This window comes from Megalobrama amblycephala, linkage group LG14 (assembly GCF_018812025.1).
Source record: "Megalobrama amblycephala isolate DHTTF-2021 linkage group LG14, ASM1881202v1, whole genome shotgun sequence".
Taxonomy (NCBI): domain Eukaryota; kingdom Metazoa; phylum Chordata; class Actinopteri; order Cypriniformes; family Xenocyprididae; genus Megalobrama; species Megalobrama amblycephala.
Window position 1 is genome coordinate 10312511 of NC_063057.1, and position 14068 is coordinate 10326578.

The following is a 14068-nucleotide window of genomic DNA, read 5'->3' on the forward strand; positions in this document are numbered from 1 at the left end:
TTAATCTCATATTAAGATGGATGTCATTTGAAATCTGAGACTTTGCTTAATATCAAAAGAAACAAAGCAAAGTGTTTAGGTTATTGGGGGCCCAAAGGAAATCTTCCCTCCCCGTGATCGCGTTTCCGGGGGTTTATCAGCTGGCAGTTTTCAATGCACATTTAAGAGTGCAGGTTGCAACTATTATTAACAATAATGGAAAGATGAGGCTTATCAGTATGTCACATTATCAACCTGTTTGGATTTTGTTTTCTGTTTTGCATAATTTCCTGCCATCTGTCATCATAGTTATGCATTTTGATTCACAAGCTTGCAATTCGATTCAGTATCAGTTATTTTGGATATAGGTCTACTGTATATCAGGTAGGCCTACCTACATGGCAAATTTTCTCAATTCGATTGCGATGCTTTGCATGGAAGGTAAACACGCTACTGGGTGGTGGTACCAGATAAAGGAATAGGAATCAACAGAAGAATGTCTAATAACTTAGGGGTAGCCTATATACTGTGGAAATGCTGGCAATGTTAATCACCTTACGATGGACGGAAAAGACAGGAAAGGACAAAGTTGAGATATGCTCAGATCATCATCAGTTTTAGCAAGTAGGATATAAGATCATTCTGTTCAAAAAATCGTCAAAATATTTTGTTTGAAGTAGGCCTACTGCAGTCAGTGACAAGAATAGTAAATCAAGGAAGATGGGTAAAAATGGGCAAAAAGGGCGTTATCAAAAAGAAACATAGAAATGCAAGTATGTATTAGCAAAGCAGAGGTTAAATTTGTGATATGGGAGAAAATAAATCAAAAATGGCAAGAAATGTGGGATAGAGAGGAGAAAAGGAGGCACTTATATCAAATCGAGAGGCATGTTAAAGAGACGAGTTGGAAGTGGAAATCGGAGAGAAGAAATGGTGATAATTAGGTGAAGATTGGGACATTGTCTATTAAATAAAACACTTAATAGGGAAACATAATACCAGTCAGTGTGAAGGTTGTCAAAAAGAGGAGTCAAGTCAAGTCACCTTTATTTATATAGCGCTTTTTACAATGCAGATTGTGTCAAAGCAGCTTTACATTGATAACTAGTATATAATTTTGGCTGCACAGCAGCTCTTAAAGAATAGTGTCATGTAGAGCATAGTCTTGAGATGTAGTAGCTTGAAGCACAAAGAGAGGTGATGAGGAACAAGCTGAGGGAGACAGGGGTCTAAGACATCACATTAAAAGGGTTATTGAGCACAAAACATAGGGCTCAGACCAGAATTCTTATAAATTTAAGAGAAACAGGGTTTTTTGATAGGATTTGAGTAGGTATTGGGGTGTTAAGGAAGCATTACTGGCATAACCTGCCAGATGGCGAAATTCAAAATGAAGTGCGACAGGTATGCATCTTCCCAAAGTTCAAAGGTATTAATGTTTTGTGAGGGTAATAGAGTTTTTCTTCCCAGGTTTTTTTTTTTTTTTTGTCAGACCCAAGAATTGATTCAATAGTGTCAAACTTGGGGAATGGATTGTTGACAGTGGTGTCCCTGGAATTTACAGTCCAACACCTAAGGATATGAGACTGATCTATGGGCAGTGATCAAACATTCAGGTATGAAACTCAAAATTTTACATTTTAATCAGTCTACAGTTTTAATCATGTTAATTATAGTGCTCTCCACTAATATCGGCGCCCTTGGCAAATATGAGTAAAATTCCAACTTGAGGACTCATTTTCAACTCCTTCAACAGGATTTGGAGTTTAGATCAAGGAAATGGGGTGATCATAACAGATTTTTAATTCTGTGGTCATTCTACACAAATAACATTGTTTAGTTTACATTGGTCCCCTTAACAGCATGAAAAGCAAAACTTTTCTTTAAATTCTGAATGCATTATATAGTAAAATTAATTAAGAGTGCTACACAATTAACTGGATAAAAGTATTTCAATTAACCCTTATAGTTCAGTTTAAAACCTTTTTAGTTTCTCAAATCCAGCCCTGGATGGCCATTGTCCTGCAGAGTTTAGCTTAAACCATAGTCAAACTCACCTACTGCAATTATCTAGTAACTCTGAAGACATTGATTAGACCTTGACCTTGACTTGATTATAATTACATTATATAATATACAGTATGGATAATGGATAATACAGTATGGATAATATACAGGCATCTCTCTCAGCAGGCAACAGCAGCCAGAACAGCGTTTGATCGCATTTGACAAGGCTGAAGAGAAACCACCACACAGCAGAAACCTGGGGGACTGCTGGCAACAGGCCGGGACTGGCAGCTAAAGGTCGACCTGGGAAGGTAGCTCAAATTCCCAGAAACCATCACCAAGACCACGCTTAGGCCTGACATGGTCCACTTTTCAGAAGCATCAAGGCAGGTGGTCCTATTGGAATTGACAATGCCCTGGGAAGACCGAATGGAAGAGGCATTCGAATGAAAGCGGGCCAAGTATAAGGAGTTGGCAGGTGAATGCCGTAGCAGCGGATGGAAAACCTGCTGCCTCCCCATTGAGCTTGGCTGTTGAGGGTTTACTAGCCCATCACTCTGCAGGGCCCTCAAACTCCTGGGAATCAGGGGACTGAACAAAAAGAAAGCAAGCAGGAACATCATGAATGTATGTATGTTGTTGGAAGACCCAAAACACCCGATGACCCCAGGTTACATCACTGATGATCTAGGTTGCACCTGCAAGGTGTATTAAAATCTTGGAGATTTCTTGGAGCCTATTTATTTCAGAACAGCAGACATGATCACACAATTTAAGGATTGGGTGAACTCCTGTGGCAACTTGTGGCAGGTTATTGAGCAAAACTGGAAGGTCTTCCTTTCCTTATTTATGAAGAAGCAGAGCGAAAGAACCAGGGATGAATTCAGAGCCCTGTTCACAATTTGCTGGAGTCAGGAGGGAAGCAACCTCAGAGAAATGGAAGAGGACGCAATATTTTGCTGGGAGCTCCTGCTGAATACAATTCAGGGTAATCAGACATGGTCTAATTTTAACTAAAATGGTCATTTTATTATTATTATGCTTTTGTGCGACATCAATCTCACTGTTGTGCTGTTCTGAATATTAGCATCGCTTTAATTCTGCTGTAGGCACAATGCCACAGGTAATAAGTTGTTCTGATATTCAGTGATATTAAATATATACAGCAGTTCAATGAGCTTCAGTAAAATTTAATATTGCCTAATATTTTACACACATTATTGCCAGTTACTTTGACAGGGCCAGATTCAATTGATTCAAAATTCAAAACTGTTGTACAATTATGCATGTGTGCAATATGTAGAATTTTGAGGTTTTCTCTTACCAAATTTTTTTGCACCATCTTTTCTAAATTTTACAGAAGAACAATCAACAATAACATTTCAGGAGATGCTGATATTTATTATTGGTGCAGGACAGCCATGCATTGAATTTACACACAGGAAAATCTTTGGCTTCCATTTGCTTCAACATTTGGTTTTATTTTTGCCTAGAGGCTTCCAGGAAGAAGAGGAATTGACCGTGACACAGCCCTCAAAGGCTGCCTTGGATTTTGAAAAATCTAAATTTGATAATTTAGACCAGGGTTTCCCAAAATGGGGGATAGAAGTGTGTTGAAGAAACTGGCAAATGAATGCATGAAATTTTTTAGAAGACATTTAGCAAACTTGTTGACAAAACCAGTAGGATTTTTCAAAGCAAAGCAGGACAGTTTAAAACAGCAGCAAACACTGATAATTAAGAGAATGCCCTGAAGGCTTCATATTTGGTGTCACAGTGCATTGCCAAATGCAAAAAGGCCCATACAATTGGCAGGCTAAAAAGGTACAGAAAATACCACTGTCTGATAACAAGGTTTCCAGGAGAATTTCAGAAATGGCAGATGACATTGAAGCACAGCTAATTGATAGACTTAAAAATGAAACACCGTATGCACTGCAAAGAGCAAGGCTTGATGTCAAAGATGAGATCATAAATCCTAAATGCATAACAAGAATTCCCTATTTAGGAAATGCTGTATTCAAAGACTTAAAAATAGCCATTCTTATCACATAGGCCAATGTGATAAGAATGTGTAAAAGTTCTTACATTATAATTTACATTGTACATTGCACTAATATGAAATGTTATGTTCAAATGTGTAATAAATACAAATGTGTAAAATACTACTGATAAAATCTAAACATGCAAATGTGCCAATTAATTATTGGAATATATAGGCTACTTCAAATCTCAGGGGGTACTTCAAGTAAATTGTTTGGTCAAAGGGGTTCGGCTGACCAAAAAAATAAATAAAAAGTTTGAAAACCCCTGACGTAGACAAATGTTAATTAAAGGGACAGTTCACACAAAAATGGAAATTCTATCATGAACTCACCCTCATGTCGTTCTAAACCCATAAGACTTATTCATCTTCGGAACACAAATGAAGATCTTTTTTTTTTTTTGATAATTTGAGAGATTTACCACTTTAATGCTTTATGAGCATTTTGAATCCTCAATGTGGTAGTTATGTAGCTGTCAATGGAGGAACAGAAATCTCTCAGATTTAATCAAAAAGATCATTTGTGCTCAGAAGATGTCTTACGGGTTTGAAACGGCATGAGTAAATGACAGAATTTACATTTTTTGGGTCCCTTTATGTTCAGTGAGAATTTAAAGTGTTTTTTGGCAAAAACTTTTCAATATTGTAATGTAATTAAATGTTATGAGTCAATTAATTAATGCCGTTAAATGACATTATGTAGTGTTGCATAATTAATTAGACTACAGTTAATGCTTTTTTTCTAAAAAATAAAATAAAAATTTCAAAGAGAAATCATGTTTTTTTTTTTTAATTACACTATTGAAGAACCCAAATAAATACTATCTTTGTAGATCTAAATATAATGTAAATACAAACGATTTAGAACTCCAGGTTTATACGGAAAGAGCACCCAAAATTAATACTTGTTCATATGAAATTTTGTAAAGAGCGATTGGAATAGGAAGATGTGATCTGGTGGCCAAAAGACGCACAGAGGCGCGTGCGAGAACGTATTTGGCTGCAGAAAGACGCGTTCGGCGTGTGCACTGCGCACTGTCTAGTGGACGTTTGTTTTCCACACTGAATACAGTCCGTGCTGCAACAACAACCATCCCAGCAGAGCATTTAAACCAGAGTAACAGTCGCTCGCCACAAACTCGTTTACTGGATTTAATTTAAAACGTTTATACGATATTCAGTTCAATGTCACAAATTACACAGAGCTCTGGCATTCAACTCTTATTTATTGTTAAACATTGAGGAGGTAAATAATAGCAGGATGTGTCAACCTTTATCTGTCTGTCAATCATGTAAAAGTTAATTTTAAATAAAAATATTAAATACTTGATCCCCCTCATCCAAACAATTTCACTCACATTCTGTGAAACAGGCCTATAGTGAGAATTCAATCAGTTTTAGACAGACATAAAGATAATATTAATATACGGCGGTTCTTCCTCATGATATCAAAATTGGTATTGAATGGTAGAAACTCCAGTATCGTGACAACACTAGTGTAGGGGCCACAAATTACTGAACATTTTCAAGGGGTGTCGTGACACTGCTGTATGAAACATGAAAAGAGAATGAATTTATAGAGCAGTGCATCTAAAGTCGCCGATGTTTAAGAGGAAATAATCTGCTTTGTTTTCTTAATTTCCCAAATGTTACTTGTGAATAATCCCTTTTTAGAGGCGTAATGTAATTCTCTAATGCTGTTTTATCCATGTCCAGTGAAGCTTATAGTTAACTGAGGAAAAGAAAATGACAGCATCAGCTGTTGAAGAGAAAAACCAAGAAGGGTCAAACAAACCTCAACCTGCAGATGGCGATATTGCTTCAGAATTCAAGTTCATTCAAATTCAAGATCAGAGCAAATTATTCAGACTTAAAAACTGTTTAAGTTGTTTAAAACATTTTAAAGTAAAATGAACATCACACAATAAACTGTGCAGTTTGAGTAAAGGATTTTTTTTCTCACAGATGTCTACACATTTGCATACCTTTGTCTCTCCCAGAAACATTGCATTCTTGTAATTAAAATATTAAATTGTGCTCTATTTAAGTTAATCAAGCTGACATACACAAGAACTAATGCTGGTAGATTATGGAAAACATGATAACTTATAATATCTATTAAGTGGTAAATCTATTTTCATCATTTAACATTTATAGTATTTTGCATAATTTTCTCCTTTCCTCTAATCGCTCTTCTAAAAAATATTTTTGTGACATGATGAATGAATGTTATTTTTTATTAGGTGAAAAGCATGTTATCAAAATAAAAAATAGCTCAAATACTAAAATACAAATACTAAAATTTGTTACTGAATTTTGCACAGCATGAAACCTTTCATTTAAAAACATTTAAAATAACATAAAAACATGAAACACTGAATCTTTAGTAGCAAAAAAACAGTATCTCCAGTAACTGTAATATGATTTGATGATCAGAGGCAGTGGGTGTGGTCAGTGAGTCATGTGGCTCCTCCCTCTTTATTTGACCCCTCCCCCACATCATCATAGTCTGTTTTTAAAAACAAAAGCAAATTCATATTTTTATTGTTATAAATGCATCATTTAGTTTAGAAATGAGCAACATAATGAATAAAGTAGATAGTTGTATAGAAATGTGACAATAACTGACCCAACAGGTTTCTCTCATCTTCATCGCTGTTCTTCACATCATCATACTCCTCCTGATCTCCCTCTGATACACATGTGAAATAAAACCTCACATTGTGATTTTAATACAACTTGTGTCATTGATGATGTCATTGATCTCTTTCCTTCACAAACCCTAATTTAATTAAAAATGTTTTTTTTATGTAAAATAATTTAAAGTAATTAAGGCTATCCTCAATGGTGTAATAACTTTAATCAAATTATCAGATGTAGATATTAATAATACAACCTTACAAAATCCTCAACTTTGCAAATCCCCTCTTTTGATACACATTTTAGTAACAATTTTATAAGAAATTCCTTTAATGTCGGATCCAATCCTCTTTAACGTCTTTAACCTCATTGTGTATCTTGTCGCATCATTTGGACTTTAACCTATAAATGTTATTTCTAATAAAGAAAAAAATTATTCATAGGATGTTATCCTGTAAATGCTTCCATTAGTAGATATATCCATACTGTCTGTGATAAATGTACTTATACATCATTTGAAGATTTTGACCATTTATTTTTTTTATTGCCCTGTTTTTTTGGATTGACTTTAAAATGAACAAAACTCTTAATTTAGACCCTTATGACATTTTACTTTGTTTTCAAACCTCATATTTTTCTGAAAAACAAAATTACACAATTAACCTTTTAATTATTTTGGCAAAGTTTTGTATTCACAAGACACAAATAACTCAAAAGAAACTCTCATATATTACCTTTTGTAATACTGATCTCACAATATACTTTGAAACCCTTTCAAACATGAGATCCCTTTTTGCATTGTACTCGTCTGTGACTGAAATAAATAACAAAAGAAGAAGAAGAAAAGCTTGATCTCTTTCTCCTCATGACTGTCTGAGACTATTAGTGTTGTAAAGGCTCCTTTACGAGGGCTTTTATTTTGACATTCACGTCATCTTCCAGCTGAGTAGTCACGTGACTCAAGCTGCTGAACTGTTATGCTCTGTAGAGCCGATCGCTGAAAGGACATTTATTGCTGTTTATTTGTGATATTTGCTGCAGAATCACCTCAAGGTGTTCGCCATTGACCTGCAAGTAAACCTGTTTGTCTTATTTGTGTGTTTATTGAGATCGTTATTGAGTTATTTGTGTTTAATCATGCCCGCAGCTGTTGTTTCTGTTAGTCCAGCTGAATGACGCTGTTCATGTGATTATTTCTTCTGTTTGTGTTTCACTGTTCTGGTTTACAGTGATCAGTTTGCGACGTGATTTGATATTGAAGCTGTTTATATCAGACGAGCGATTGCACTCTAATTATATCCATTATATCCGTGATTATATCCATATATGGAGTTATGTTTATCATGTCGGATGATCGCTTATGGCTTATAATGTACAACGTGATACTGTATTTTCCTCCCTTGGATTGTATATTTCATGGAGAAATGTTATTGATGAGGATGTAATATACTTTGACTGCCTTTATGTACCAATGGACGTTTATTATTGTATATATGCCGAACTATTTTCATTATCCTTTATTGTATTTCTTGTGCTCCAGACTAATGCCTCTACTGCCTGTAACTGATCTCTACCTGTGAAATACCTGTACCTCTGCGGCTTATTTTTTTATCAATACATCCTCTAAACCTGATGACCTTCTCCTCTTCCTTATATAAAGTTGTGCTCTGACCGGCTTCACTCATATAATTATAATTAAATCAGATCCTGGCAGTCAAAAGTCTCTCCAACAGTTAGATTCACTCCTGCTGAAGTCATGATGATTCATTAATGGTAGAAACATGTTCAATATTAGTGGATGATGATAAAATACAGTTCTGTGTGACTCACCTGTTACACCTGGAATGTTCTGTCCATTAATGATGACATCATCATAATGCTCCGGTGTGTCCACTACATAAACATGAAGATATAAACAAAACAAATGATACATCATCATATCAGTACTGAGCATCATTTCAGGGGTATTATGTTAAACACACAAAAAAAATTTGAATAAAAGTAAAAACACCTTTTTTAATATTAAAGTTCTGTCCAGTCGTCATGACATCATCATAACTCTCAGGTGTGTCTTCTACAAATTGAACATGAGACACACATACAAAATATAATTTATATATATTTTTAATATATACACAGATTTGATATATTTTAAACATTTCATATCCTATTATATAATAACAGAGTGACACCTGTCTCACGATCTGGTTTCAGTCCATCAGTGATGACATCATCATAGTATCCCGGTGTGATTTCCTTCTTCATCTCTTCTGCATCAAAACATGTTTATATTTTGAGTGTTTTGGAATATTTTGGGAAACAAAATTTAAATGCTGTTGCAGGTCCTGAGACCATTCAGCCTTTTTAAATCATCTGGTAATGAATGAATCATGTGATCAATTACTGACCTTTCAGGCCACTGGTGACATCATCATAATATACAGTCTTGAACTCTTTTTCTAATAAGAGAAAAGTTTTAGTATTGTGAACAATTGAAACATTCAAACACATTTCATTTAGTGGTAAAATATGTGAATTATATTTGATACATTTTTTAGAGTTTGAAAATCACATTATTTATTTTAGGTGTTGTTTTGAATATACTTAAGCTCTCTAACCTGAGAGAAGCTCATCAGCATCTTCATACCCAGAATGCAGTTCTTCAGAGATGAGACTCCCTGTTAAAGGAGCAGAACAGTCAGAAACATGTTCATCATTACAAACAGACTGAATCCTCATTTCCTTTGGATCAGAAAGCATTTTGTTACTGAAAACACAACACAAATATTAATTACTTACATTTTAAAAGCATTAGAGGTAGAAATATCATGTTTTAGAGGCCTATTAGTAAACACACATGTATCCTCACATGAACCCATTCCTCACTGCCTTCCAGAAATACACACAGGAAGAGACACACACACACACACACACACACACACACACACACACCCCTGTACCTATATGTACAAACATAAGAACCTCCTTATTACTCCTAAAAATACAGGCAGGAAGAAACACACACACACACACACCTGCAGCTCTGTGGTTTTCTGCAGGAGGTTTAACAGGACTAATAATAGATGAACATCAAGTGTCTGACAGACTCTCTTATTAATTCATCATATTAAATAAGATTCAGGGCTCATGTCTCACCCCTCTGAGTGAAGTGATTGTGTCTGTGATGAATCTCCTCATAAACGGCCTCAGTCGTGCTCCTGTGTCTCCTCTTAGAGAGAGCTGTGAGTGTAGAGAGACAAACCTGCTGTCAGTTCACAAGACATGACTGATCACACACTGAATAAGACACAATATGACAGTCTCTGGATCTCTCCTACCTCTCCTCATCACTCTGTTCTGCTGAATCAGTATAAGCAGTGGCACTAAGAGCAGTAAGAGCACAACTCCCAGTACAATCACAAGCATAGAGAGAGACGGAGGAGTTTCTGAACGAGTGACTGATGTTGAGCTCACTGTCTGAGAAACTGGAGGAGAAGATGATGTTGTTGTGGCAGGAGTAGTGGACACTGACAAATCTGTTGAAAAAGGCACAAACACATTCAAAATCATGGCAAATAATTGATTTAACATTTCTTAATGTTTTGCTGTGACCTGCACAGGTGAGTCCAGCGTGATCTTTGTTGGAGCAGTCAGTGTGTTTCTTCAGGGAGAGAGGACAGTCCCACAGGTGAATCTCATTCCCTCTGCACTCGACTCTGTTCAGCCACACAACACCTTCACCAGCAATAAAGGTTGAATTCCCATCAGCCCTCAGTGCTGCTCCACAACCCAGCTGTCTGCAGACCACCTGAGCATCGCTGATGTCCCACAAATCATCACAGACTGAGCCCCACTCAGCGTTATGATACACCTCCAGCCTCCCAGAGCACCGGCCCTCCCCTCCACCCTCCAGTTTGAGAGGAACATGCTCTAAATCACACACATCAACCATCAATCACTGACCAACATCAGCACATTTACAACAAAACATACTGAGACTGAACAAAGATGGCTTTAAATGTACAATTACATTTATGTATTTGATTATGATTTTAAATGCAAATAAATTCTTGTTTAAATGTACATATATTAATAATTTATTAGGAAAATACAGGCTTATAATAAAAATGTAAAAGTATTGTCAAAAAAAACTTACTTGAACACTGTCTCTGGTGAGGAGATGGTGAAGTAGAACATGTCAGACGACTCTGAGGAGATTCAGGATTTTCCTCCTCTGAGATTATAAAATGAATTGAAATGAACAGAGTCATTTGTCCTGACGGCACCTCAGATCACTAGAACAGTTTCTTCCCACAGTCTATTTCCCTCTTGAAATGTTTTGTGCAATATCTTTGTAAATTAATTTAGTTCTTTTTATTTATATTATTATTCACAATAATGTAAATACAGTGGTGTGAATAAGTGTTTCCTGTTTTTATTTGTTTGCATGTTTGTCACACTTTAATGTTTCAGATCATCAAACTAATTTAAATATTAATAACTGTTTGGGCTACCCTTAGCAGCAACAACTGCAATCAAACGTTTGCGATAACTTGCAATGAGTCTGTGACAGCACTGTGGAGGAATTTTGGCCCACTCATCTTTGCAGAATTGTTGTAATTCAGCCACATTGGAGGGTTTTTGAGCATGAACCGCCTTTTTAAAGTCATTTCACAGCATCTCAATAGGGTTGAGGTTAGGACTTTGACTAGGCCACTCCAAAGTCTTCATTTTGTTTTTCTTCAGCCATTCAGAGGTGGACTTGCTGGTGTGTTTTGGATCATTGTCCTGCTGCAGAACCCAAGTTCACTTCAGCTTGAGGTCACGAACAGATGGCCGGACATTGTCCTTCAGGATTTTTTGGTAGACAGCAGAATTCATGGTTCCATTTATCACAGCAAGTCTTCCAGGTCATGAAGCAGCAAAACAGCCCCAGAACATCACACTACCACCACCATATTTTTCTGTTGGTATGATGTTCTTTTTATGAAATGCTGTGTTACTTTTACGCCAGACATAATGGGACACACACCTTCCAAAAGGTTCAAATTTTGTCTCGTCAGTCCACAGAGTATTTTCCCAAAAGTCTTGGGGATCATCAAGATGTTTTCTGGCAAAACTGAGACAAGCCTTTATGTTCTTTTTGCTCAGCAGCGGTTTTCGTCTTGGAACTCTGCCATGCAGGCCATTTTTGCCCATTCTCTTTGTTATGGTGGAGCCATGAACACTGACCTTAACTGAGGCAAGTGAGGCCTGTAGTTGTTTGGATGTTTTTTTTGGATGCTTTTGTATGGTCTTTTGTGACCTCTTGGAGTCGTTGCTGTGCTCTTGGGGTAATTTTGGATGGCCAGACACTCCTGGGAAGGTTCATCACTGTTCCATGATTTTGCCATTTGCGGATAATGGCTCTCACTGTGGTTAGCTGGAGTCCCAAATCTTTAGAAATGGCTTTATAACCTTTTCCAGACTGATAGACCTCAATTACTTTCTTTCTCATTTGCTCCTGAATTTCTTTGGATCTCAACATGATGTGTAGCTTTTGAGGATATTTTGGTCTACTTCACTTTGTCAGGCAGGTCCTATTTAAGTGATTTCTTGATTGCGAACAGGTGTGGCAGTAATCAGGCCTGGGTGTGGCTGGAGAAACTGAACTCAGGTGTGATAAACCAAAGTTAAGTTATGTTTTAACAGCACTTTTTCCACACAGGGCCATGTGGGTTTTGATTTTGTTTACCCTTCATAATAAAAACCTTCATTTAAAAACTGCATGTTGTGTTTACTTGTGTTATTTTTGATTAATATTTAAATTTGTTTGATGATCTGAAACATTAAAGTGTGACAAACATGCAAAAAAATAAAAAATTACTTATTCACACCACTGTATGTTCATTATTGATAAATGTTTATTTTGACTAAACCTATCTGTGTCTTTATATTATTTTATATTTTTTATTCTTAAATGTTATGATGTGTCTTGTTATATTTATATGTGTAATGGAAGCTTCAATACCAGGGTAAATTACTTGTGTGTGCAAGTACGCTTGGCAATAAAGCAATTTCTGAATCTGATTCGGAAAACATCTCTCAGTGAAACATCATCAATGTGAAAACAATTTAAATCTCATAAATTTTAGGCTCTTTCCATCAGCTCAGTTTAGAATAAAACTCATTAAAATATCATCTCACTTGAGCAGGTGATTTTGGCCACTTCATCTTCATTACAGTTATTCTGACCCCAGGGTGAAGATGGACACTGCCACAGATTTGAATCATGTGGTCGACATTTCACTTCATCCAGCCAGTTAGGAGCTGATTTCACTCTTGTTGTAGATTCAGACAAAACACCAGATCTTCCACAGTTCAGCTCTTGACAGATCAGACTCACTGTGTCTGTTTCCATCTTGTTCCAGCACACATTTCCCCAGGATCCATTGTAGAAAACCTCCAGATTCCCTTCACAGCCCTCAGTTAACCTGATCTCTTTAAACTCTAGAAAGAAAAGGATGAGAATCAACTTCAACTAAATTATTGATAAGATTGTAAAAATAAAAATAAAAAAAAGTATTAAACAAAAATGCTACATATACAAAAAAATATGGAAAAGGTTGTGTATTAAAACCACTGGAATCCATGTTTTGTTAAACCAAAAATATCACCTAAAATAACTGGTTAATACAAGTCTAATGTATGCTGCAAACACTGATATCATGTACACAGTGTATATTTACATAAGGTTCATAATAAATTATATAAAATATTCTACTTGATATTTGGTCAATAAAAATATTTTAAAAATGATCATCATCCATGGCAATGCTGAATATCACACTGACATTACGGTCATATAGTCACTGTTGAAAAATAAACCCCTTTAAGATGATACAAGACCCATCAGCTCCTGATCATCCTGGAGTTATTTTGTAAAAATGACCAGCTGAACATTATCATAGGATGTTTTGTAAAAAACTATATCTTTCAAAAATTATATCTTTGAAAGTCATTTACATTACTTTATCATTTACCTGAGCACATGACTCCTACATCATCCTTGTGTTGACAGTCATGTTTTCCCCAGCCTGGAGAAGAGCAGCTCCACAGGGACGTCTCATTCCCCTCACACTCCACCTCATCCAGCCATATGGGTCCAGAACCAGGACCAAACCAGGCTGGTACCTTCTGGTTACTGAGGGCCACTCCACACTGCAGCTGTCTGCACACCACATGGGCATCTTTAATATCCCAGGAGTCATTACACACTGTCCCCCATGAGCCGCTGTGAAAAACCTCCAGCCTCCCTGCACAGTCTCCCCCAGAACCCACCAGCCTGATGGACCCACGACCTGATATTCAGAGAAAGAGAAACACATTAGTGATCACTGACAACTGAAGAATCTGCCC

At 36.4% G+C, this 14068-nt stretch overlaps 1 protein-coding gene across 1 annotated transcript in view; it reads right to left on the reverse strand.

Annotated features, from left to right (window-relative positions):
* LOC125245636 (antigen WC1.1-like) overlaps positions 1 to 14068 on the reverse strand; it is a 157024-nt gene that overhangs the window by 127403 nt on the left and 15553 nt on the right. The window contains exons 26-34 of the mRNA XM_048156302.1: positions 13693 to 14010; positions 12857 to 13159; positions 10827 to 10904; positions 10283 to 10600; positions 10009 to 10206; positions 9827 to 9910; positions 9289 to 9348; positions 9079 to 9129; positions 8863 to 8940 (exon numbers count right to left, since the gene is read on the reverse strand). Of these exons, the coding sequence (XP_048012259.1) occupies positions 8863 to 8940; positions 9079 to 9129; positions 9289 to 9348; positions 9827 to 9910; positions 10009 to 10206; positions 10283 to 10600; positions 10827 to 10904; positions 12857 to 13159; positions 13693 to 14010 (1488 nt within the window). The remainder of the gene's footprint in view (positions 1 to 8862; positions 8941 to 9078; positions 9130 to 9288; positions 9349 to 9826; positions 9911 to 10008; positions 10207 to 10282; positions 10601 to 10826; positions 10905 to 12856; positions 13160 to 13692; positions 14011 to 14068) is intronic.